The 27826-nt window shown below is 46.7% G+C and overlaps 1 protein-coding gene and 1 pseudogene across 4 annotated transcripts in view; one reads left to right on the forward strand and one right to left on the reverse strand.

Moving 5' to 3' along the window:
- SPAG9 (sperm associated antigen 9) overlaps nucleotides 1–17780 on the forward strand; it is a 1654314-nt gene extending 1636534 nt beyond the window's left edge. For all 4 annotated transcript variants that reach the window (XM_086930851.1, XM_086930853.1, XM_086930852.1 and 1 more), the window contains one exon: nucleotides 16661–17780. In XM_086930851.1, the coding sequence (XP_086786977.1) occupies nucleotides 16661–16776 (116 nt within the window). In that variant the 3' untranslated portion in view covers nucleotides 16777–17780. The remainder of the gene's footprint in view (nucleotides 1–16660) is intronic.
- On the reverse strand, nucleotides 13150–13304 carry LOC147702197 (5.8S ribosomal RNA; annotated as a pseudogene).
- Nucleotides 17781–27826: the final 10046 nt, after the last annotated feature.

Below are 27826 nucleotides of genomic sequence, written 5' to 3' on the forward strand. Positions count from 1 at the left end.
CCGCCGCCCCCACAACCCCTCAAGTCATAGGATAATATCATCAAATAGCATAGCATAGCAAAACATAATTCCCCCCACACTCCACTGGGATTAGGGTCCTTGTGTTTAGAGTCAACATAGTGTCCCAGGCGGCCATTATTCACACCCTCAAGGGGCTCGTGCGGTTCCAGTATCAATGAAGAGAGGAGGCGACTGTAGGAGAGTAGGGTCTGCAATCCTATGGTCACCCCCGATTTTTGCTTTTTGCTTCACTGGTTTACGACTTTCCCTGGCTGTGGGCCTGCTAATCAGACCCACAGCCTAGCTGTTCTCTTTCTAAATTGACAAGCATGTACCTTAGGGGCATTTACCAATTGGTACTGGGTCACCTTATCAGTCCCTGCACAGCATACCTTAGGTATCCAGGGCTTAGGTGTACCCAGGGCCTACCAGAGGCTGAAGCATGTATTATGCCACCCCTGGCTGGCCATCTAAACAGACAACTGGCTGCACGACAGCTGGGGCAAGGTGGTGTAATCACCCTTTGCTTTAGATATAGTATCTCTATATCTAACCCTAAAATGGACACATATATTCCTATCAGTCACTCCTATGGCAGGCCTTATCAATCCTGAAGGCAGAGTGCTTGGAATTATGTGAGATGGTGCTCTGGCATGAGCTGAGCCCGTTTGCAGCTTGCGGAACCAAGTCCTAATTGCTGTTCCATGATAACGCGTACCATATACTCTTAAGTGCATTATAAACCTCGCGGTTATTTGCTAACTTTGGTATCGCATTATCAAAACTTGTCGAGTAAGGTGTCATACGAATTGGAATACTACCCCCTCGCCAATTCTGGCTTCGGGGGTAGCATTCCACCCTTCTAGAGGGACACGACATGTATGTAACTGTGGACCCCCCCTACCTCCCTCCTTCAAAACCCCCGACGACTCTGCTATCAAGGAACTGGCAAAAAATCCCCCTACCCGAATGGCAAACCTCCCTACAATGTACGAAACCCCCTAACTCATCGCACCCTATTCAGGGGAACGATAATTATAACAGGTGGATCACCAACTCTTTAAATCTGGTACTCCCCATGAAAAGTCTTCGTCCCAAGCGGGGCAATCCAACTGCCCCATGGTACACAGACGATCTACGGAAGGCCAAACGCGCCTGTAAGCAGATGGAAAGAAAATGGCGCCTTCACTACTGCCCTGCAGATAAAATCAGTCACAGAGCAGCTATTAAAAATTATAAAGCAGACATCCAACAAGCTCAGGCCTCATTCTACGAACAAAAAATAGACAATGCGGCGAATAAACCCAAGGAGATTTACCGTATTGCCAAAACCCTCCTGCGACTTCCTGAGACTCCTAAAGTCCACAACAACACCCAGAACCATTGCGAGGAAATAGCGGAATTCTTCCATCAAAAAATAGAATTGATCAATTCCTCCTTCCCCCATCCCACCTCCCCGCCCAGAGACCCTACCAACATTGACCCTATGGTAGCCCCACCCAGTGTTCTCAACAACTTCCCAGCTCTTGACAAAATCAATCTGGAAAAGTATATGAGAATGGTAAAATCTGGATCCCCAACTGACCCAGCCCCTCCCAGGGTTCTCACCCAAATAACCAGCCAGATTTCACCCACCATCCAAGCTCTGCTCAATTCCTCCCTCAATGCTGGCATCGTTCCCCCCCCTATGGAAGAGAGCCATGCTCAAAGCACTATTAAAGAAACCTACTCTTGACCAATCAAACCCTTCAAACTACCGACCCATCTCCCTTCTACCCTGGCTCAGCAAAATTCTGGAAAAACATGTCAATTCTATTCTGACAGACTTTCTAGAATCCAACAACATACTGGACCCCACCCAGACAGGTTTCAGGCCCCGCCACGGAACTGAGACTGCCCTGATTGCAGTGACGGAGGAGGCAAGAAGGATCCTGGACGGTGGCGGCTCCACGGCCATCGTCCTACTTGACCTGAGTGCCGCCTTCGACACTGTAAATCACAGCATCCTAATCCATCGCCTCAGTAGGATTGGAGTGTCAGGAATGGCGCTCACTTGGCTGGAATCATTCCTCACAGACAGATCCTTCCAGGTATTCGAAAAGGAGTTTACCTCCTCTAGTAAACCTCTTAACTGTGGAGTGCCTCAGGGCTCCTCCCTGAGTCCCACCCTTTTTAATGTTTACCTCTGTCCCCTAGCTGATGTCGTCCGCCCTTTTGGGGTGAAAATTGTCACCTACGCGGACACTCAGCTGGTGGTAGCACTGGACCCCCCTCTCAACTCCAACCACAGCCTACACAACTGCCTGGAAGCTGTTGCGTCCTGGATGTCGGTCTCACATCTAAAACTTAACGGGGACAAGACGGAGGTAATGCTCCTTGGAAACAACATCTCCGAATCCATCGATACCATCTGGCCCCTCTGTTTAGGTAGCCCCCCCCCAACCTAAGGATCAAATTAAGAGCCTTGGGATCTGGCTCGACCGCAATCTCACCTTCAACTACCAAGCCACCAAACTAGCCGCCATCTGCTTTGGGCTGATGAGATTGCTCCGCAAGATTCTCCCCCTTCTCCCGTTTCACTCCAGACGAATCATGGTCCAAGGGCTAATCCTGTCACGCCTCGACTGCGGTAACGCCCTATACCTAGGCGCCCCACAGTCCACACTGTCCAAACTGCAAGTTGTCCAAAACTGCGCAGCAAGAATCCTCTTGAACCTCCCTCGCCGATCCTCAGTAAAAGCCAGATTGAAGGACCTTCACTGGCTACCCATGAAAGCTAGAATAGAATTCAAGAGCATGTGCGTCGCGCACCGCTCCTACTGGGAAACAGGCCCCGCCATAAATCAACATTTGGTTGAAGCATACCATCCTCCTCGAGCCCTCAGATCCGCGACCTCCTACCTAACCTCCGTACCACGTATAAAAAGAGCCAGATGCGGAGGCCGCTCGCTTTCCTACAACTTGGCCAGGATCTGGAACACTCTACCACTCACAATCAGGTCAGAATCCAACCTGCTCACATTTCGAAAACTCCTAAAAACTTGGCTTTTTAATAAATCTCACACTTAACCCACCCTCTGCTCCCCCCACCCCCGCCCTACAGTTCAACCCTCCAGTCTGTCTACAGCGCTGGGACGCCTTTGGGTAGCCATCGCGCTTTACAAATTTTCATTCCATTCCATTCCATTCCAACCCCGGTTAAAGTTAACTCGAGCCTCAGCATCACAAAATGGATGCTGCCACCACAGACACAAGTCTGACCTCCTGCTGCTGGGAGTCCTTCCAGCGAGGGAGGCTTGGACAAAGGGTTTCCTGCCTTGGGAGGTGCTAGCACCACCCCAGACAGGATTTTGTGTATTAGGTAGGACAGGGCTGAAAGGAATGAGACATGCCTGGGGCACACAAGGTGTCCCTGTGCATACACCGGTCAGAACCAGTTCCTTGGGCACTCCAGCCCCAGAGCTGGCGCAAGACCGGACAAAGGATAGGGGGTGTAACCACCCCCCTTCCTGGTCCCACCCAGGGGAGGGACCTAGTCGTAGTGCAGCCCCCTTTAGGAGAATAAACGTAGGAGCTGGTCCCATTCCAGATTAGATTACTCTTGACAACTTCTACGAACAATTTCTTGACCTTCGACCTCCTGATTACCAGAAGACTGAAGAATCTCCCCTATGGTCAGGGAGTGACCATCCTGCTTAGCAGGCACCATCAAGCTCCTGTGCGGTTTGCTGCAAAGTCCTTCCATCCCGGAATCCGACGATCCAGCTCGACAAGACCCGGACCTCCAGACCTCTCTGACCTCTACCCACATCCACAGCACAGCTGGGACCCGTGGGTGCGACGAGCAACGTGGAGACGGCCATCTTGAGAAACCTGCACAGCGCTTCCAGCACGACCGCCGAGGGATCCTCGAGTGAGTGCATTGGGGTCTGAGAAGCCCCACACCGACGCAGCTCCTGCACCAAAGACCAGCCCCCCAGCATCCACGAGATCTGCGTGGGGCCCTTTTGCCTGGTTGCTGCTTGTCCTGTTGTCTGGTCACTTGCCGGCTTGCACGTGACCTCTGAGACGACGACCCGAAGAATCCAACACTGCTGGTCTGGTCCCCCAGACTGGCCCTTGCTTCCTTGTAAAGGAGGAGCACCTCGGACCCTCCTGGTCCGCACCAGACACCATCTTTGTTCCACCGCGTGGCTTGCATTAGCCAAGGCCTGTTGTCCAGATCGATGATCCAACACCGCCAACAGCAGCAGACTACGTGGGACAGCTCGTGCCTCCAGCCTGGTCGTGAAGAGCAGCTCCTGGTCCGCGCAGCTACAGAGAGAAGCGACCCTTCCTTCACCTGACTGAGGCGACAGCATCTGGTTCCCTCCTGGTTCCAGCACCGTCACTGGCTAGTGACCGAGACTCTGTCCCCTTCCCTTTCAGGACTCCTTCTTCTAAGTTCTATCCTTGGAACCACCGGACTCCTCCATCTGGCTGCCTGCCAGCAACTCCTTGTTTCAGGCATCACCGGGATCAACGCAGCAAACCCGACACAACTTCAGCCCTATGCACCCGCAGCCTGTGGGTTAGGTAACTAAAGCTTCTAGGTGCTGAAGTCTGTGTACACTATCCTAGTGTCCATGTCCACTGTTGTTTTCCCTCTATCCAGCCGGGTTCGTCCGGAATCCGTAACTTTCTAAACTGTAAGATCCATAGACGTTGGTACACATCCCGCGTGAGAGTTCCCACTCTGCACGTGAGCCCCGTGGGCCTCCTGCTCCTTACTTACCTAGTTTGTAGCGTAGTCCCAGCGGTCCTCCAGCCTCTGGATCTCCTTGCAGTACTTTCTTTCCTCGCATTCCATTGTTTTGAGTATATGGTTTGTCGCCGCCAGAACCCAGCTGTCCGGCTATCAGGCATTGTCTGAACTATAACCCTATTATGGACTTTTGAACCGCCAAGAACGCGAGCACGACTTCATTATTTAAATTACAAACGGCGATTCGTTGTGATTATTCCCTCAAACGCAAGGGCATTGTAATACCTCTGCTCCCCCTGAGAAACTAATTATGGCTTTCTGAACCGCTGAGAACGCGAGCATGGCTGCATTACCTTAACTCCCACTGGCTAAGGCGTTGTGATTACTCCCTCACACGCTTGGACATTCTGTTAAATAACATAAGCTCTAACAGCTGTTTCCACGTATTAAAGGCCGATCACCCCTAAGAATGCTATTATGCATAGTTAAGGGGTATTGAGCTTGTAAAACCTCTCAAGACAAACTTGACACACAAGCCTTTGTCCTGATGATGATGCATGTATTTGGTAATTGCATCGAAACGTCGTCGACCTTATTGCACCATATGTTTTATTTCAATTCATATATTGCGTTAAACAATGGGTTGCTATGGTTTAATTCCAGTCTGTAAAATGGATTATTAGTACAGACCGCCTTTGTGCGCTTTTACGTAATTGGTTTGTCATATGTCTTGTCTTGTCCTTTGTGGGTCACAGGTTGTGCCCACTTTTGTATTAATGTTATACTGACACATTTAACCTTATATCTGAAAATAAAAAACTCTGTCCGGCTGGACAGAAGCCATATATACTATTTAGTATATGTCTATCATTCGGTTGATCTTTGAATACTAGGGTCCTCTGTTCCGTAAAATATACTACTGCCCAAGGACCCGAGTGGCATTCCTTTTGGGTTTCCCTTGTCTTTTGAAAATACAGAGGGAAGAAGGGCACAAAAAACGAGTGGAACAGAGGGCAGAAGGGCACAAAAAAACGAGGGAAAAACGAGTGGAACAGAAGGCGGAAAGGCACAAAAAACGAGTGGAACAGAGGACAGAAAGGCACAAAAAAACGAGTGGAACTGAGAGCAGAAAGGCACACAAAACGAGGGAAAAATGAGTGGCCCAGAGGGCAGAACACCCAAAATGGCGGTCAGGAGTGAGGCGGCGCTAAATTCACCCGATTGGTGAGTCCTGTAGGGTCTTAATTACTCCGGCGCCGTCTTCGGGCTGCGTCGTCCCCGATTCCTCCATCGCTCCGGTTCCGGCGTCGGAACGGCACCGCTTTCGACGCCGCTTGGGGAGTTTCACTTCTATGAACCGGCCTCATCGTTTGACGACCCTGACTATCAGGGGATGGGTGAAGAGGAGTATTGGGAGGGTTCTGAGGACCCTCTGACCCGAGAGTGTCAGTCTCAAGAGGACTGGACAGGTGGACTTGGGGATGCCAGTGGTCTGGACACATCTCCAGACACTGGTTTTGTCTCACCTCCTAGCGTGGCTTCGAAGGAGGGGGCAACCAACAGTGTGGTGTTGATGAGGGCAGCCGAAGCCTTGGGCCTTGAGCTCCCCGTCTTGGCCGTGAGGACTAACCTCCTCACTGAAGTCCTTAAACCGCAGTCATGCTCGGCCGAGCCTCTGCTGCCATTTAATGAGGCTTTGTCAGACGTTCTTTTGGGCACTTGGTCCAGGCCCGCTACGGGTTCGCCCGTAGATAGGAACGCGGCCAGACGCCACCGCCCGGCCCCGGGCGACCCATGTTTCCTGTCCACCCACCCCACCCCCGAGAGCCTGGTCATCCAGGCATCCAATTCCCAGACCTCATTCCCGTCGGCTCCGCCGGACAGGGAATCCAAGAGGTATGAGCAGTACGGGAAAAAGATCTTCTCATCCCTTAGCTTGGGACTGCGGTCTTCCAACACCGCATGCCTTTTGGGCCGCTACACCCACTCTCAGTGGGATACGGTTGCGGAAGTGCTGCCAGAGTGTCCGTTGGAGGTACGGGCCAAACTCGGCCAAGCCCTTATGGAGGGCCGGGATGCAGCCAAATATTCAATACGGTATGGGCTGGCTACCACCGACTCACTAGGTAGAGCAATGGCTACAACGGTGGCGATTAGACGCCACGCCTGGTTGAGGTCCGCCAACTTTTCGGCTGATGTCCAAAACATACTGATAGACATGCCGTTTGATGGCCGTCGCCTTTTTGGCAACAAGGCAGACCATGCGCTCGAGCGCTTTAAGGACTCCAAGGCTACGGCCAAGTCCTTGGGCCTCTCGGCCCCGCGCCAGCAAACGGGTGCCTTTTGCTCCTTTCGTGGCCAAGGAAGGGGCGCCCCCACACATGCCGCCAGCCACGCACCGCAGACTAACATCCAGAGCGGTGGCGGCCGTGGAAATCGCCATAGAGGCGGTCGGGGACAACGGCGAGGCCAGTCCACACCCTCCCCGCAGCATCCGCCTCAAAACCCTCGTAGTCCGTGCTTTTCGGCCCATGTGACGCCAGTGGGGGGCAGGGTTCGCCATCACCACTCTCACTGGCGCACTGTCACTTCGGACAGGTGGGTGCTGCAGATCGTCCGAAGGAGCTACTCCCTCCCCTTCGAGCGACCCCTCAAGCCATGCCACCGCAACACCACCGCGTATCAGGGGATCATTTGTGGCTTCTGCAGGAGGAAGTTTCAGCCCTATTGGCCAAGGGGGGCCTTCGAGCGCATTCCTGGGCCAGACGTAGGATGTGGTTGCTACTCCCACTACTTTCTGGTACCCAAGAAGGGTAAAGGGGGCCTACGTCCTATCTTGGATCTACGGAACATCAACGGGTTCCTCTGGAAGGAGAAGTTCAAAATGCTGACTCTGGCTCAGGTCTTAGCTGCCCTGAACCCAGGAGACTGGATGGTAGCGTTGGACTTGCAGGACGCTTATTTACACATCCCCGTGCTGCCGGCCCACCGACGCTACCTGCGGTTCATGGTAGGACACAAGCACTTTCAGTTTACCGTGCTCCCCTTCAGCCTTACCAGCGCCCCACGGGTGTTCACCAAGGTGATGGCGGTGGTCGCAGCTCATCTGCGCAGGTTAGAGGTTTCAGTCTTCCCCTACCTCGACGACTGGTTGTTGAAGGCCGGCTCGCCCCAGACAGTCGTCAGCCACCTCCAGACAACGGCAGACCTCTTGCACCAGCTGGGGTTCTCCATCAATGTGCCGAAGTCACACCTGTGCCCCTCTCAGAAGCTCCTTTTCATCGGAGCGGTTCTCGACTCGGGACAGTTTCGGGTTTACCCACCCAAACATCGGGTTCGGGATATACAGGCTCTGATTCCAATCTTTCAGCCTTTATCCCGAGTTTCGGTCAGGTTGACGCTGCGGCTTCTGGGGCGGATGGCTACCTGCATCCTTCTGGTGCATCACGCCCGTTGGCGGATGCGAGCTCTGCAGTGGGACCTGAAGTTTCAGTGGGCCCAGCATTAGGGCAACCTGTCCGACCATGTCCTGATCTCGGAGGACACTGCGAGACAGCTGCAGTGGTGGCTCACGGACCGCGATTGGGTCAGCGGCAGATCCCTCTCCCTTCCCCAACCGGAGCGCGTAGTTGTGACGGACCCGTCCCTCCAGGGCTGGGGAGGCCACATGGGAGAGGCGGAGATCAGAGGCCTCTGGTCTCCGGCTGAGTCCCGGCTCCATATCAACCTTTTGGAGCTGCGGGCGATTTGTCTTGCACTGAAGGCATTCCTCCCCTCTGTCCGGGGGAGTGTAGTGCAGGTGTTTACGGACAACACCACCGCCATGTGGTACTGCAACAAACAGGGCGGGGTGGGGTCGTGGACCCTATGCCAGGAGGCTCTGCGCCTTTGGCAGTGGCTGGAACATCATGGTGTGAGCCTGGTGGTTCAACACCTGGCCGGTTCCCTGAACGCCAGGGCGGACGAACTCAGCCTCCGGTGCATGATGGATCACGAATGGCGTCTGAACTCGAACGTGGCGCAAGGCCTCTTTCAGCAGTGGGGAGAGCCTTGGTTAGATCTATTCGCCACCGAAGAGAACGCGCAATGTCATCAGTTCTGCGCGTTGGAATTTCGAAGGCGACACTCGCTCGGAGACGCTTTTCGTCGCGAGTGAAGTTGGGGTCTGTTGTACGCCTTTCCGCCTATACCACTTCTGCCCAGAGTGCTGAAGAAGATCAAGCGCGACTGGGCACAAGTCCTCCTTGTGGCTCCGGACTGGGCACGAAGGTACTGGTATCTCGAGCTACTCAGTATGTCAGTCGATCCCCCGGTTTGTCTGCCTCTTCAGGAGGACCTTCTGTCGCAGCAGCAGGGGACTGTCCTCCACCCGAACCTGTTCAGTCTCCACCTCCATGCTTGGAGATTGAGCGGCGACAGTTGAGGCAATTTGACTTGCCTCCTGAAGTCTGTAACATAATTCTGTCAGCCAGGCGTCCCTCCACAAAGTCGGTATACGCCTGCAGGTGGAACAGATTTGTGGCATGGTACACAGCAAAGGCTGTGGATCCTCTCTCTGCCCCTCTTTCTGAGGTTCTTCTCTTCCTTCTTTCTCTTGCCCAGCAGGGCTCTGCTCTGGGCACTATCAAGGGCTACCTTTCTGCTCTTTCAGCCTTTTTGAGGCTGTCTGATCAACCTTCTTTGTTCAAGTCCCCTATTGTTAATCGATTCTTGAAAGGCATCACACATACGTTCCCTCCTGTTCCCTTTGTAATGCCTCAGTGGGACTTGAACTTGGTTCTTACTTTTCTGATGTGTGATCCCTTCGAGCCACTTCATAACTGTCCTCTCCGCCTTCTTACATTGAAGACTGCCTTCCTGGTAGCCATCACCTCTGCCAGGAGATTGAGTGAGCTCCAGGCTCTATCCTGTAAACCTCCTTTCCTTTCGGTCCATCCGGACAAGGTTGTGTTGTGGACAAGGCCCTCTTTCCTGCCCAAGGTAGTCACAGCCTTCCACATCGGGCAATCCATCACCTTGCCCACCTTCTTTCCGCCTCCGCATCCCTCAAGAGAGGAAGAGAGGCTCCACCGTCTGGACCCAAAACGTGCGCTCTCTTACTATCTGGATCGCACACGCCAGTTCTGGGTGGATGACCAACTCTTTGTTGGTTACGTGGGCGCTAAGAAGGGAAAGGCGGTACACAAGCGGACCATCTCGCTGTGGATCATATTGTGTATCCAGGCTTGCTACTCATTGGCTAAGAAGGAACCCACTGTTGGGCTGAGGGCTCATTCCACTCGAGCCACGGCTACTACTACTGCTTTGGGCCGAGGTGTGCCCTTGCAGGACATTTGCCAGGCAGCTACGTGGGCCTCGCTGCACACGTTTGCAAGACATTATTGCCTGGACAGCCAAGTCCGGAGGGATGGCTTCTTTGGGCGTTCCGTCCTCCAGGACTTTCTGGTGTGATTATTGGTTCGCAGACCCACCACCGGAGTTGGTATTGCTGGGGTATCTATTCTAAGGTAAGGAATCTATCACTAACTTGTCTCTTTCAGATGCACAAGTTACTAATTGTGTAACGATATATCTGTAAGAGACATTAGTTAGTGATAGATTCCTTACCGACCCACCCATCCTCCCCGTTCTGCGAACCGATATCTAGGGTTAATGTCATCCCCTTTCAGGGCCCTAGTTTCAAGGCACCAGTGTTGGTTTTTGGCATAGCTCTGCGTTTCTGGCGCGGAAAAGCTGTGTCTAAGAACTGACGTCAGCACGCGGAGGCGGCGTCTAAGTACTCTGACGTCATCACGGCGCCCACGACGCCGACGACGGACGCGGTGCCGCAGACGACGCCTACCGACGCGCAATGGTACTGCTACGCAAACATTTCCGGATCCAGTCTGACGCCTGGGGATATTCTAAGGTAAGGAATCTATCACTAACTAATGTCTCTTACAGATTTATTGTTACACAAGTAGTAACTTGTGCGTCTCTCTCTCTCTCTCTCTCCGCGCGTAAACAAGCAGCTGTGACTTTGATTTTGTACTGTATGGATTACTGTAATGCACTCTACATCAATAAGGCACCCATTAATAGGTAGCAACTTATCCAGAATGCTGCAGCGGGAATTGTTTTGGATTTTCCTAAATTTCACTCTATTGGAAATTGCATTGGCTCCCAGCTGAGAAACAAATCTTGTTTCAAGCTCTACGCATTGTTCATAACAGGCTTCACAACTCTGGTCCGGAGGGAATTAAACAGCTCTTCCAACGTTATGTCCCAACTAGACAGCTGTGCTCTGCTGATAAAAATAGACTGGTTATTCATAGGTTTTGGCGGGCAAGATGGGGCGGAAGAGCCTTTGCTGTGATGGGCTCTGGAATACTGTCCCCATATCCATCTCTTGTCTTGAGGCACACTTTCCTTTTCGTAAGTCTTTGAAGACCTGGCACTTTGTAGAGGGTTGATGCTTCTGCCCTCCTTGCAGTGTAAACGCTTCAGGGCCTTGATACCTTTTGGCTTTTGTTCCAGCTTTATAAGTTAGTCATTAATTCATTCCACAGGAGATCAGGAGTCTATATGTAAGACAGGCAGTTCTCCCAGGCTTTTGGAGGTCGTGGGTATGAGGGACGAGTCGTGGAAGCTTACAAAATGACAAGTTTGCAGACAAACTGGCAAGAACTTCTTGTCGTTCAGGGCTCGGCTCTTCTTTGTCCTCTTCTTGGTAGGATGTCGGAAATCTGAGATTAAGGTTTAGGGATGTCCATAAATACTCAATTTAGGGGTGTTACAGGGATTAGAAGGCAGTAGCCAATGGGATACTTGTGTTTAGGGTGCTTACACACTTTGTCTGACCTTTCCCGCCTGGGGGGGGGGGGGGTGGAGATGTCATACCCCTAACGTTATTGGCTAGAATCCTCTAAAACAATATGGAGTCACTTCACCTCAGGACACCTTAGGGATGGCCTTGGCTGAGAGGGTATGCACTTCTACTGCTTACTAATTTTCCTACCCCCCTTGCCACCAAAAGTGGGGCTTGTTCAGGGGGGTACGGGAATCTTCACTAGCTGGAGAGACCTGGTCAGCATGACAAAGGAAGGGAAGCCTTTGAGGTTCACCGCTCTTCAGTGCCGTTCCTGCTTCAAGGTAGATATGAAGCACCTCCACCCAGAGCAGGCTTTTTTACTGACCCACAAGAGTAAAACGCTCCCACCTCAGGGAGTCAGAAGCAGGTCTAGAGGTTTCATGCTGGTACAGACCAGTCAAACACACACCAGTCGGCTGGTAGGTTTCCAAGGGGGCACCTCTGAGGTGCCCTCTGCGGGCATTTATTAATAAATCCAATACTGACATCAGTGTGGGCTCATTAATCTGAGATGTTTAGTATCCAACATCTTGGAATTTGGTTAAGCCATCATGGAGCTTTGGAACTCATAGTGACAAGCTCTCAGCCCATGTACTCAGTATGGCTTCACTGTGCTCTTATAATGTCCATGGATGGACTTAAACACTATAGGGGCATATCTGCTCATGCAGTTATGACCTCAAATGAATTATAGTGCACCCTGCCTTAGGGCAGGACGGCCTGCTCTAGGGGTGACTTAACAATGCCTCTTGCATTACTGGTAGGCCTGGCACACAGGGATGTATGGTAGGTCGATGCTTCACCTTTATCTGCACCAAAACACCAGGCTGCAGTGGCAGTATGCTTGTGTTTCATGAGGGGTCTCTTAGGGTGGCACAATACATGCTGCAGCCCTTAGAGACACTGTCTAGTCACAAGGCACTTGGTACCACTGGTACCTTTTACAAGGGACTTGTATGTGAGCCGGAGGTGTGCCAATTGTAGAAACAATGGTACAGTTTTAGGAAAGAACAGAGGCGCTGAGAACCTGGTTAGCAGGATCCCAGTCAAAGATGCATCAGAATTAGTAGTGTTATTAAATTCAGTGGGTCAGCACATCTGATCTGAGGTCATAGTTGGATGCTGATCCTTGAGGGAGCAGGACTGATCCCTGGGTTGCAGATGAGCACAGGAGGGCAGGGATAATGCAGTCAGCCCTTTCCCAAAGCGGATATGAAAACAAATTGGTGCCAGTGTCGAAACCAGCACCAATGTGTAGTCAGGAAGCCTTCCCAGCCCAGGCCACAGAAGATGGCGCCCAAAATGGTATTGGTGGGGAGCTGTGGAGCGCCACAGATATGTAGCATGTGACCAGGTGCCCCAGGTATTTTAATGCCCATGATGGGTCAGTCGCCTGCCTACTCGCTGACGTTGAGACGACCAGGTGCCCTGGCTACGTCCTTCTGTGCCAGGACCAAGGAATCTTGCAAAGGACTATCAGGGTCTGACCTTGGGGATCTGGGGGATTAAGGGAGCAGAGCACCCTAAGAGAGACCTAGGGTGATTGACGTTCAAGCGATCCTCTGACAGATAAAGCCCCGAGAAGAACCCTGAGTCGCAAAACTGCGTTTGAAGTGTCATTAATCAATTTACCCTGCAATTCACACTACTTCTCACAGCTAGCTGCGTTTTTCATCAGTGCACAAGCTGAGTGATCCACTGCCAAACGTCAAAGGCAACTTTGGCATTGTGCACCCACCTGCGGGTGCAGGAGACGTGGTAGGAAGGCAGTGTCACCCTTCCACTGTCTGCATGGCTTTCCCACATCTCTCCCATCTGATACTGCTTGGGAGAGAACAGTTCGGGCCTCCTCCAGGCAGCACTTGCGCAAAGGTTTACCACAAGGAGTGGGAGTAACAGCCCAATACACATGCAGTGTTTACTGACCACAATACAGAGCTGCCAAAATAAAACATTCTCTTGCCCCAACTATCCAACCTCTTCGATTCCCTATCTTGGGGTGTGGAAGGAAACGCGTCTAGTGAAGTAGAGGCTTGGGCCACCAAGCTCTCAGTGGTAGGGTGGTTGGTGAGGAATTTTGGTCGCCAGGTGCAAGGCGATGGCGGGCGTGCGATTGACCTATTCACAAGAGCCCCGAGCTGGACTTGGACCAGGTTCCCAGAAGGACATCAGCCATGGCCTTGTTGAAATGTAGGAGGGGTTCTGAGAAGAAGACATCTGACTGCAGGACCTCTGCCAAGATGTTTGTCTTGACTTCTACCAAAGGAAGCTGAAGGTCCAGTGTAGGAAAGTCAAATCTTTCTGGCATAGATACCCCCACTTTGTGCCTGGTGTTAGTGTGTTTTAACTGTAGTTCACTGGGATCACTTCTAACCAGAACCTCAGTGACAGTGCTCTCTCCTCTAAATTCCATGGTAAGTACTTTGTACACCCCACAATTGGCATACTGGGGTACCATTGTAAATCCCTTGTATATAGTACTTACGTACCCAGGGCTGCAGCATATATTATGCCACAAATGGAAGCCCATGCAAACTGTGTCTGCAGAGCTGCCATTGCAATCTACGTGAAATGGTACTTGCACCTTTCACTTTGGATATAAGGTTTCCCTTATTTCCTGGTTACTGCACTTTAAACATATAAGTCACCCCTAAGGTAGGCCCTTCTGTCCAAGGGCAGGATGCATGGTTCTAAGCGTGTGGGTACCCCTGCACGAGCAGGGATACCCCTACAAACTCAATACTATATTCTCTGTGCTTTGTAAGTGCAGGACAGCCATTATAAAATATGTAGTGAACACTGGCAAGTTGTGATATCCAACTACATAATGGCTGCCCCACACCTGGTCATGTTTGATATCAAACATGTTGGAATCATTCAACTACCAGTATTCGTTGAATGATACTATGTACTGGGTGAATCTTTAGAGGACTACCCCTTACCGACTTGTGTAGCATGCTCGGCTGCCGACCCTAGACAGTGTTCTGCCGCCCTACTGATTAGCTTAACTCGGGCAGGGGAAGCTGAACAAAGAATTTCCTGCAAATTTCCTGCAAAGGAGAGGTGTGACCACCTCTCCTTTAGATGTAAGTAGGGTGGGGGCTCTTCCAAGCATGTTGGTCATCTTTCTGCATTCCTCATCCGTCGTGAGACAGCTTGTGGACGACTCCTGTGCTCCAACATCATTGCCTGGGCTCCACAGCTGCTTCCTCAAGACTGTTGTACTTCAGCAAGTACATCCGATAAGGGATGGTATTGTGCTCCTGCTTCTCTTGGATACCTCTGGGTGGTTCGGACTCTGTCGCCTCTGCTTTCAGGTAGTTCTCGTCCAGAATCCGCAGTTGGGTTCCACCGTCCTGGTCTGGCAAGTCACTGCAGCCGCCGTACTTACTAGATCCTGCATTGGTTCATACGGCGGTTACTACACCACTTCGCCCTTATGCACCCAGGGTCCCTTGTGTAGGTATCTGGTTCCCTGGGTATCCATGGGGGTGGGGGGCAAGGTCTGCAACATCCCTGGTTCCAATTGGTGTCTTCGGGGTCCTTTGGGAAGGATCCTGAAACAAGAAAATACCAACTGTGACTTATCCTGTCTTATCCTATAGACGTTTGACTCGGTGTACCCACTCTGCACCCGTGGTTCCTTGCTTCCCCTGGGCTTTTCCATCCTTGAATAACAGTCTTATTTTGGTACTTACCTCTTATACCACTTTCTTAGTATACGGTTTGGCCCCCCAAAGGGCCCATGAGTTTTTCTCTGTTACCTGTTTCTAAAGTATTTGATATCTCCGGATAGGAGATTTACCAAGTTAGTTATTAGTGTTGTCAATATAAATACTACTGTATTTTTTGTAAACACATGTGGTTCTTTCCTTGTGAAAGCTTGCTGATTGACTATGTGGTAAACATACCTGCTTTACACCCTCCTGAATAAGCCTCAGCTGCTTTCCACAGATTCCCTTTAGAGTGCTTTGGTTATCATGGACCTAGACACTATCACTAAGGGTTGCCTGGACTCAGTGCACAGTGCCTCATCATAGGTGGATACGTTATACTGAGCATGCTTCCTAAAGTATGCAAACATGTTATGTGTTGTATTTGTTGCTTGTGACCCTCTCAGATCCTCTTAACATGCTTTGAATGAGAATTGTATGAATATGAGGTATTAGGGTTAGCACATTAGTTGGCACATAATGTGCTTGAGTGACATCATTTCTGGAGATGGAGTTGACAAATATTCTATATGGTTCTGTAGCCTAGTAGTATATTTATGAAGTGAAGAAATTATGTAGTTATCAGCAAAATGGCTAATGAAGATAAGTAACTTTATTTGTTTGCTATGTAATCACTAATTGACAGTAACAGTAATTGCTGCAGTTCTATTCTTTACATACGACAAGATACATAGTTCAATTTCTTGTAATGATATTTTGTTTTGGCCAAATGTCTCCACAGCTATATGGGGTGAATCCACTCTCTGTACAGTTACCCCTCGACCCAAGGAAGGTAACCTCCCCTGTCCAATCAATTTGGGCTACACTGTTTTTATGGTTGGTCTCTATCTGTAATGGCACAGGAGCAAAGATGATATACTGAAATGCTTCTGAGGGTCCTGAGAGTGGCTATTATTAAACATTTCTTGTGGCTACACCATGTCATGGAAAAGCAGTTTCTTTTCTTATCACAAGACAGCAGAGAACACCAGTGACAGCTCCCAGTTTGCCGATGCCTAAAAGCTAGAAGCTACAATCATGAATAACAATATATTTTTTGTGGGTAGAAGTAAACCCAATTTAGAAATTAATTTACTCCTGTGGAAGAAAATTTGTACTTTTTTCACTTATTACATAATAATTCATGTAAGCAAACAACATTCTTACTACTTAACCAAACGTAGATTGCATGTACTGTGTAAAACACAATAATCTTAGTTACATTTTTGTAATGTATTTCCTTAACTTATTTATAGTGGTGTTTTAATGTTTGTGAAGCAGGAGGCTTATTATTATTGAACTGCTAGATAATCTGTTACCTCTATATAATAATTAGAGTGTTTTTCCTCTTAGGTGATGAAAGTGGGGAGTCTGAAGTATTTGGCGAAGCACTAAATCTTGAACCTTCAGGGGCCAAAGCTGAAAGAAGTCACCTAATAGTTTGGCAAGTCATGTCTAATAGCGAATAAAGAAAATGAAGCGCAGTGAGAAGAAAAAACAATTCTACAAGGTTTTCGTTAGGAGCTGGTTATATATTTCCATGTTACAATGTTGTAATATTAATTTTCATTTAACCTAATACTGATGGAATTTCTTATGCTTCATTGCTTTAAATAGGAACTAAATTATGTTGGTTTTATCTCACTTGTATTCTTGATTTATAATTTTAATATGTTGATAAGAAAACATGACAGTATTGCTTTCCTTTACTAAGATCACTGGTGTAAACAACCAGCCTGATGGTTAACACTTTCAGTTGTATATCATTTGTCTTGAAGTTGTGTTGGAATGACATTTTTAACTTCAGTAATTGTCTCCTGAGTCTAACATACTTAGATTTGTGGTACTTTATGCCTCATGTAAAATATATAATTATAGATACACAGTCCTGTTTGTGCATCTTTTTATCTTCGTACAACCTGATGTTTTCAAATCACAGTTTGATTATGTGGGTACATCAGCTGATAGTTTGCTATTGATTTAGTGTATAATACTATTTCGCTCCTACAAATCATGTTAGTCATGTAAAAATCATTAGATGTTTTCACAAAAATGTAAATGACGCCAGAGTCCTGTTCATATATCTGTGTATTTTTCATGTACACAAAATTTCAGATTTTTGTATGCTATATTAGGATATATTTCAATGAACACTGATGATGTGATTTTTTTTATGAAACCACTACCATTCCTAGGAATCTTTTCATAGTGTTTTCCATTTTGTTAATTTAATATTTCACATTTATAAATTACTCTGTAAAAATATTCTTGGATATAGAGGATTTTAAATCCTCAATCTGATCAGTTCCAATCTACCAAAGAGAATTACATTTTCATCTGCCATTAAGAAGTTTATATTTTAATTACATGCCATTACTTCACTTGATAAATTAATGTTTAAAACACAAAACAATAATGGAAGTCTGCTTATGTAGATGTTAAGTGATAAAGCAACCAATGATGTAATAAGAAAGATGTGTACATACATTCTGTCAATGAAATTGCTCAAAAGTGGAAGGAAATGTACAAATATTTGTGGCACTTTTTTGCTGCATTTCTTGATCTTTTGCTAAATTGTGCCTTCGTTGTTGTTAGTGTCTGTACAGTGTTACAAAATGTTGGATTTTGTTTATGCTTTAGGTTCTGGATTAACAGTTCATATCAATAGTGCAGTACCACATCCTTTGCAATGAGAGAAATTGGGCATACATTTTATGTAGGTGGGCTGACCATAACTGCTGCACTCACTGTCAAATTAGAATATTGAAACCTTTATTGTAATTCCGGTAATACTTTGCTGTGAAATACACTTGCACACTACTTATATGACCACCTTTAACTGCATCTCAATGTTCTATCTCCATTTTACTCTGTTTCAATCCCAGTCTGGTTCCAGGTGATTCAAAATACAGGATTGTAACATATGTGTCCACCTACTTACTTGACCGGGACTTTGAAACAGAGAACAATCTAGTAAGTTGGCCTGTGTAAATGCAGACCATCTTCACTTTTTAGAAAGCACATTGATAGTACCTTCATTAATGTTTCTCTGAAATTCCATCAGAACCCAGCTTGTAATTGGGTTGTCTTAAAGAGTTATTAAATATAAAAGTAAAACATGACCTGAAAAGGTAATTCCCTGCACTTGAGAAATTAACTTTGTGCATTATGGCGCTGTCATATTTAATGAAGACATTTAGTATTGTTTACAGGTTAATTGAGACCGTCTTTATTTGTCAGTGAATAGGTTTGTTTTTTAGGATCACTTTGAGTATTAATATTGTTCAATATAATCACAGCAAATTCAGTTTTTATGTAATGTATATTCATGGTCAATAGAGTCCTATATCAAATACACAATGAAATGACAATTAATTGACAAAGTTTTGTTTTCAATATAGTTTCATTTGATAAAGTGCCATGAATACTTGCATATCCTTTTGAAAGTGCAAGGTATTTCTTTAAATTTTCATTGATACTTTTAACTTCAGATTTTTTACCTGTTGAATATTCCTAGGTGTCTGGATCCATATTCTTTAATAGGTCTCCTGCACTGGTAGGGCGAGGGGCTGTGGCTCCATCTCTGTGTAATACCAAAGTGAGGTCAATGGAGCCATATAGTATCCACCACAGCCCACTGGCATCAGTTTCCTTTCTTCTGTGCTGGTCCGGGGGTGCTCCCTGTGACTTGTCATGTTTTCTTATGATCTTACAAAAACAATTTCTAAATTCTTTATTGGAATGCATACAGATGTCACCATCAAAGAAGTCAGGCTTTAAACCTTATTGCACTTAAATAGACAGTTGTCTATTTTAGACCTTCAGTGCCTGGAGTTGCAGCAGGACTCAGAATTGTACGACAAATGTGGCCTTATGGACACCAAAATCATCCATGACTGCAAGGCCAAACTTTTTATTGCACATGCTGGTACCAACTTTTGTGCTCAATGCTGATGGCTCTCAGAGTCTTGTTTTCCCTCAAAGTCTAATTTCTCTCTGATCAAAATCCGAGAGAGAAGAGGAAACACAAGAAGAAAGACAATGACAGCTCACGTCACTGTGCTCAAAGTCGATAGGTGAGACACGAGACACACTCCTGTCCCTCCCAGGAGTCCTCTTTGTAGTCGGAGCTCATGGACATCTCTCTGCCAAGGAGCCCGTCCCTGTGGTGCCGCGCAGCATGGTTCCTATGCCAGGCTTGCCCCACCCCACCCTTAAGTGGGTGATGCCAGCAGCTTTGGATTGCAGTGCTAGTATGAGTGGTTTATTTCTACAGAGTGCATTATGGTGCGGTTTAGGCAGGCTACAGTCCCCTCTGGCATTCCTTTGGGCCTCATAGATCCATTTGGGGCTCTGTATGGGTTGGTACTGGCAGGTTTGACCTCAGCATTCAACCCCAGGGTTCCCTCTCTGGGGATGCCTCCAGCCAGATTCATTCTACCACCAGGTCCTTCACCGGTGACACTTGCAGATACCTGCCTTGCCCCCATCACTGATGTCTAGCTTAGCTCCAACACACCATCAGCAGTGCCATTTTCATTGCCAGCTCCTAACCCAAAACACCTAGGTACCGGGGCAATCGTCCAAAGGTACAGAAGGGGGCCTTGAGATTGACAGAGTAGGCCATGCACAGAGAACTCCCACAGCTTGAGCCCACACTATTTGAAATCATGAAGGGCATATTTGGATTAGACTTTCACCCTATTCAGGTGCTGAACCCAGTTATGCATAACAGTGATGTTAGTAGTCAGGCTGCAAGTTTTCTGCCTCAGCAATCGGACACAGCAGACTACCTCGCTCTTGAAAATGCCAGTGGCCTTTATACAGTTCCAGAAGTTGAGATGGGATGTCCTACAATCCATGTTCCTCTGTTCCTATAGTTTTAAGGAATGCAGCAGAGGTCCTAGAACTACCCTTGCCCACGGCCCAAACCTGGTCCAACATTTTAGCTGAAGCCTTGCATCCTGCTTTGGCTGCATCACAGCTTCTTTTTCCCTTAAGCGACCCCCTGTGTAAGTCTATTAAAGCGTTATGAGAAAAGCCCACTTCAATCCGGCTGTTAAATTGCTTATTGCAGGAAGTTTCGGACCTGCTCCAGGCTACCCTACCTTCCTTTCCACCCACCCTGTACCAGAAAGTGGGGTGGTGCCGGCATCATGTAGCACTAAAAGGAATCCAGATGAGTTTCTGGCTACCCAACCTGATTGTGTCCCAGAAGCTGGTGTCTCTTAATACAAAGTCTTCGTAGCTGCCAGCTTAGCTTTGAGGTTGATGAACGCAATTTTCTTGCTCACCATATGTACACATGCTGTATGGGGGATGGCTACCATGGTGGTTTCTAGTTTCCACGATCACCTTAAGGACCACTTTGCCGAGGTGGTGAGTGACGCCCAGACGTCACCGATCAAATCACCAGGGCAGGCCTAGACACAGTGGATTTCATAGCCAGAGTTATGGGGTCATACGTTGCTCTGAGGAAGCACACTTAGCTTCAATTCACCGTATTCTCTGGTGATGTACAGGCGAGCCTCATGATGTGTCTTTCGACAGAGCACGCCTATTTGAGGAAAAGGCCAACCTGGTCCTTGAGAGACTCGAGTTGAGAAGGACTACTGCCTGCTCTCCTAGGGCCTTATTTAGATCTTGGCAGATGGGTTACTCCGTCGCAACAGTAACAGACATCCCGTCCGCCAAAATATAAATCCCATAGGAACTAATGGGATTTATATTTCAGCGGACGGGACATCTATCACTGTTTTGACCGAGTACCCCATCCGCCAAGAACTAAATCAGGCCCTTAGTCTCCAGCCCCCAGCCCGGGATTATAGATTATTCCGAATATTTCAGGGCTTTCCAGAAGACTTTGTCTTTCGACAGTGTCACCCCTTCCAACTGGTCAAGCAGCCCAACCAGCTGTTGTACCAATCATGAGGCAGCGACTAAAAAGGAATCTACAAGCCCAGGAGGCTCTTTATTCTCCTCCTCCCCTGCACCACCTGAAAAGCCACTTTAGCGTTCTCTTGAAGGAGCATGAGGCAGGTTGGGGAACCGGATTCTTCCTTTCTACAGGGCTGGAAGGACATACATTTGCACCTGTGGTTCCTACAAATAGTAAAAAGTTATATGCCTTGCCCATCCAATAGATGGATCCCTATTTATCCTACTCCCCTCACCCCCTTTAGTTAATTGGTCATCTTCGGATGCTGCAACAGAAGGTGGCAGCCCTGGTGAAGAAAAGAGCAGTGGAGTTGCGCTCAAATAAGGAAATTGGGCAGTGCTGTTACTCCTTGTAGTTTCTGGTTCCCAAGATATTCAGCAGCCTTAGTCCGATTTAAGACCTCAGGATTTAGAACTTGTTCAGGCTGTTCAGACGCAGATTTTGGGATGATTTCCCTAGACTTGCAGGATGTGCAATTTCACATATTGCTCTTACAGTCTCAATGGAGTTACCTGCGTTCTGTGGTAAGGTCAGCTCACTACCAACTTGAAGTCCTTCTAATCGCACCTCGAGACTTCAACAAGGAGAAGGTGGTGATAGCAACACATCTGAGATGGTTGGGGACTTCTGAGTTCTCAGGCAGCAGTCTGCATTAGACCAGCTAACAGCAGGTCGTATCTAATCACCTGCAGTGGATATATGTCGTTACAACGCGCGCGTTACAACGACCTACCATTACAACGCGGTTGTAACAACGCAAGCCGTTACAACGACTTGCGTTGGGGGGGCGCAAATTTAAAACATTTAATTTACTATTCCAACACCAGTCCCCGTGGATAGTAGGGAAGGTGTTGGGATAGTAAATTAAATGATTTACTATCCTCGAGCGACCCCCAGCGCAATGCGTTGTAACAACTTTCGTTGTTACAACCGCGTGGTAATAGTAGGTCGTGGTAACGCGCGCGTTGTAAACGTTGCGCACCCCTGCAGTCAACATCATCCCTGCTGTTTGACTTGAGCTTTTCCATTACCATGTCCATGTTTCTTCTAGAGCCCTCTCAGCACCTCTTGTTAATAGGAGGAGTACTTGACACATCCATGAAAGCCTTTCCTCCTCCTTATAGGATCCACGACTTTCGGGCTATGATTCTGGTGCTTTGAGGGCAAGCCCAAGTTCCAATCTTAACAGTTCTTCGCCTACTAGTTATGCTGGCCTGCTATATACACCTCTTCGTATACACATGCTGGCACATGAGCGCTGTCCAGTAGTGCCTTCATTGGTAGTGGTTCCTGCATGAGGGACGTCTTTCAGAAACCATCATTATCTCCTGAGACACTGCGATGGAACTGAGAAAGTGGTCAGTGGAGGCACATCTGTAACAAGCCGTGTCCTTTTGCCCTCCTCCTGCAGTGATTACATTGGTAACAGATTTATTCACTCCTGGGTGAGTTGCTCATTTTCTGTCAAGATCTTGACAAATAGTACGAATGATATTTGTTACATCAACAAATGGTGCAGAGTTGGTTCTCACCTAAACTGTCAGGAGCTGTTGAGGTTCTGAGCTTGAGTGCACCAACATTGGTACCTGGTTAGTCCCCAGACATCTTGGCTAACTCCATGAACACAATAGCAGACAGTCTTAGTCAGTTTCATCTTGTTGAAAATGAGTAGTGTCTCCATCCAGAGGTGGTTCAGGCCATCCTCAGGTAGTATTCTTCACCATTTGTGAAAACGCTTGTTAACACAGTTCTGTGCCCTCCAGTAGCTGATGCAGGAAGCCTTGAGGGTTGCATTTTGGTCGAACCTACATTTTCCACTTCTTTGCGTGTTTTCTCCCATACTTTTTTTTTAGCTCTCTCAGCAATGCCAAGGCCCAATCAAAAGCAAGCATCTTGTATAAACCTAGTTGTGGGGCCCATGATGCAGATCATTACAGAAGGTACATTTAAAATGTGCATTTTCCAGAGAGAACATTCATTCATTTAGAGTCAGACATATAGGATATTGGTCTCACTTTATCTAAGTGATGTATGTATCCCCCACCAATGTTTAAGTGCATACCATTAGTCAATACGTTCATGACTAATCAGGTACGTTCAGTCTTCCAGGCCATTCTGTAGGATATCATGTATGGTTGTGCGTCGTCTGCCAGAGGGCATAGTTGCACTAAATAGGTTTTCAGTGGGCCTCATATGTCTCTGGGTCTGGCCTGGTGAATCTGCAGTTTATCAATGTCTGATATCATTTCCCCACTTATTCCAGCATCTTTCAACCATCCTTCCAGTCAAGAGGTGTGGCTCCTTCATGCAGTCATTCTTTCACTACTCTGCATTTAGGCAAGGTAACCCAACACTGCTATCATCTGCGAGTAGATTTTGGGAATGCTTTAACATATCTCACCTATATTGTTTCCTTCCATTCTCCTGATCCCTTAAGTACTGAGAATGATTTTCAAGAACCGGGCCATTGCCATTCTCATTGCCCCAGACTGGCGAGAAGGGTGTGATACACAGCCCATTTGCTACACTGCCTATGTCTCCCTCTCTAACACTCCTCTCCCAGTTGGAGATGCATGTTATGCACCCCAACCTCCGGACCCACTCCTTTATTCCTGGAGATTGAGTGGGGACAACTGTGTTCTGTGATGCCGCCACCAGAAGTTGTGATTGTTATACTGTCAGCTAAATGCCCTGCCACAAAATCTTTCTATTTTGGTAGGTGGAACAGATTTATCACATGGCGTGAAGCGCAGAATGTAGACCCTGTGAAAGCATGCTTTTCAGAAGTCCTTTGTGTTTCTCGGTCTCTAGCCCTGCAGGTTTATGCAGTAGATAGCGTCAAAAGATACTTTGCTGCCTTATCATTTGGCCTCCTCCTTCTGGATCAGCCGCCCCTACTCGCATCTCTGATTGTGATTAGGTTCTCAAAGTGACAGATACATTTCCACTGACATCCTTTGTAATGCTCCAGTGGGGTTTGAATCTTATTTTGACTTTTTTGATGGATGCTCCTTTGAACCCCTTCATATCTGACATTCATGTTTACTGACTTTAAACACTGTTTTAATAGTTGCTATTACCTCGGCAAAGTGCATAAGTGAGTTGCAGCTGAGAGTATTAACCTGTCTTTCATATGCCTGTACCAGGACAAACTGCTTCTTAAAACTAAAGCAGCTTTCTTCCCAAAGATTGCAACACCTTTTTTATCTGGGGCAGTCAATTACCCTTCCTACCTTTACTTCCCACCCCATTCCACCAAGGAGGAGAGATTATACCTGATGGACCCATACTGAGCATCCCGTGATAATATTGACCCCTGAAGAAGATCAGGTCCAATAACCAGCTCTTTGCGGGGTATACCGACAGCAAAGAGGGCAAAGCAGTCCATAAGAGGGTGCTGTCCCCCTGAATGATGCTGTGTGCAAGAATGAACTGTGCCCTTGCAAAAAACGAACCACCTAAGGTAATCCGTGCTCAGCCTATTAGCGAGAAGTACTCCAGGCTTGCTAGGGGTATGCCCCTGACTGAGATTTATCATTTAAAAACTAGGCTTCCCTTCACACCTAATCACTATTGCTTGAATCCAGAGTGACAGCCAATTTTCATGTTTGGTGCACCAGGATTTTCTCGTGTGAGCACTCCTTCATACCCTCCTCATGGGAGTAGGTACTGTTTTGGAATGCGTTCAGCAGGTGAGGCATCTGCATGTAGAATGTTCAATCAGAAGGAAAACTTTGTTACCTTTGGTAGCGATCTTTGTGGTAGATCCTGTAATTACATGGAAATTCTTTATGGATCCTGCCCACGTCTCTGTTCTTAACGATGGTCATACGCCACTAATACAAAAAAAATCGGATTTGTTTGTTGCAGGGCACTGCCACAAATTGTTCTTTCGCTTGCACTAAATAAATGGACTAGGAATTGCCATCAGTGCATTTGCGTGGGAGCTGTATGGCACCAGTTATGTCACTCTGGCGCTCAGATGAAGCCAGTACCCTCTACTGACGTAGGAGAACTATGAAAGGTTTGCTGATCCAGTTTGACACCTGAAGGGTATTCAAAAAGGGATGAATCGACAGGTAGAATATGCCCCAGATAGATAATTACCTATGGTGAGTAACGTTTTCTTTCAAAGTAAAGATTGGATAGAAGAAATATGCAATGTTAACTCAACAATACGTTTCCTATATTGATGTAGATGAACAGTACTTATAGCTAGCACTTGAGCATCATTTTAATCAAAACAGCTTATATGGCTATGATTTAATGCTCATGCAATTCTTAAAAAGTGGTTACATATGTCAGATACAAACATTGTGATGTGGTACTCAGTTATGATCCATTTATGGTTTGGCATCTCATCATTTTGAACCCTATATACACAGATATAAGAAAGAGTTGCAGTGTGTGAACTTCACAGCTTCAAAGATTAAGATATTTTTTTTCATGTATCAGTACAAGTATTTTTCTTTCGACTAATTGAAATGTATTTACCTTTAAAAAAAAACACATGTATGTTTAAAATTTTGACCTGTTGAACATTTTTAAACTTTTATAATTTTTAAACTGTCATTTTTAAAATGTTACGCTTTGTCGTCTGTTGCGTCCAAATATTGGTAAATTAAAGCACTGCATGCTCACACAAGGAAATCACGAATGTGGTGCCCTTTTTGATACATGCATAAAGTGCTCTATTGTGAAGAAGACTCTTAAAGTATGCAGTTTTCTCTTGAATTTGACTTGTCTCGGTTTCTTAAGAAGTTATTTCGCCTTAAACTTGCTGCCTGTTAATATGGGGTATACTTTTGCAGAAAAGGACATTTCAGTTATAACACGTTATTTCAGTATTTATTTGTTATCGGATCCATCCTGGGATTCACATTGTAACTATGTACATTAAATATATATATAAAGATGTATATGAAACATTATCAGTTGTGTGTGTTTTGTGTACTAGGTAGCTTTCTTCCTAGCAGGAGTAAAATTATTCCCTCCGCCCTTACAGAGAATAATAGTTAATAAAGTGTGCACCTTTACTTGGACATCCAGTGATCATTTTGACGCATATTATGTGTATGTCTATGACACAAAGGCTTAAGACTTTGAATAGTTTAACTGCAGTAAGATTTTAATTGTGATGATGTATGATTTCTGCCATCTCTTTTTGAGAATTTGTTCTACGTTCCACCCCTTATTGACAAATGTCCTTTGCAATTGAGTTCCATGGTTTCAGTATGCATAACTTTCGTCCCATTTATGAATGTATTACCTTTGCAGTGCATATTTGTTAAATGAGAAAAATCACAACAATGTCCAACTGACACTACCTGTTGAACTTTTTGAACACTTGGAATAGAAATGGTAAAATGTATCTAACCATATCTGAAATAGCTAACAATAGGTCTAATTAGTGAAGGTAATACCAGCTAAGCATTATAACAAGTAAAGCAACTAGGCAAAGGAAGACATATACGTGATAAAGTACCCACTCCCGCACATTGTTAGGATATTGCAAGTGACTGAGGAGGTCCATGATCACAGATGGGAACTAGGAAGAAAATGCCTTGTAAAAATGCACGGAAAATGGTATTTTACTCCTTGTAATGCATGGTCGCACCCTTACTCTTCCCATAATATGCTTACATTATTTGTGTCTTACTCTTTAGTGTTCGTATATTTGTTGCAAATGAGAAGAATAAAAACAGTCTCTGAGAAATTACACACACTTAAAAGCAGCTACTGATTTTAGCAGAGATGTTATAATCAGTTTAATACGAGTCTCATTAAAAAAAATATGCGGTGACTCAGACAGTGTAGAAAAATGCAGAGATTCTAGCTTTCTCGCAATGACTTAGGGAAAAAAAGACATCTGTTGCCTTAAATATCTCCTTTCTGCTGATCCCTTTTTCTTTTTAGAGAAATATATCAGACGGAACAGCGTCTTTTTGTTTTCCTTGTTTAAACTGTTGCTGTAATTATGCTCCATGACCTTCTTTTCCCCCTCTATGGCGGACCTGGTAGATGTGAGAACTCAACTAGAATAACTAGTTGCAGTTGAGCAACTGCGGAATTCCTTTATTACAGATGATTAGAAATGTCACAACTCTCCAGTAATAAGGAAATTAGAAAGGGGCTTTTACTAAGGGCTTTCTTGTATTATAATTAAATATTGCTAGGAATACATTTGAAAGCAGTTTTATTATAATTCGGTCTAAGGTCTGTGTGGAATGATTAATTAAATGCATCTAGCTTCATGCATAACTGATTTAGACTTAGGATACTATCCCATCTCTGTAATCTTCAGAATATAATTGACAGCATCGTACATTTATTTCAAAGTCATTAACTCCAGAAGGGTCTAATCTTTAAAACTAATGGTGTACAAAATTCATAAAATTTTCATTTGCACATTTCTCACAAAAAAGAAAGCAAAAAACTCAAGCGTTAAATATCAGCTGCTGGGGGCAAGTGGCTTTGCAAGCGACCAAGATGGCAACCTGGCATGGAGCTCAAAGTGGCAAGAATGATCATTAGTGGATGGTGGGAGCCCAGAGCAACCAGCAATCATTACATTGACTGAT

The sequence above is a fragment of the Lissotriton vulgaris genome, chromosome 7 (genome assembly GCF_964263255.1).
Source record: "Lissotriton vulgaris chromosome 7, aLisVul1.2, whole genome shotgun sequence".
In the NCBI taxonomy this organism is placed as follows: Eukaryota; Metazoa; Chordata; class Amphibia; order Caudata; family Salamandridae; genus Lissotriton; species Lissotriton vulgaris.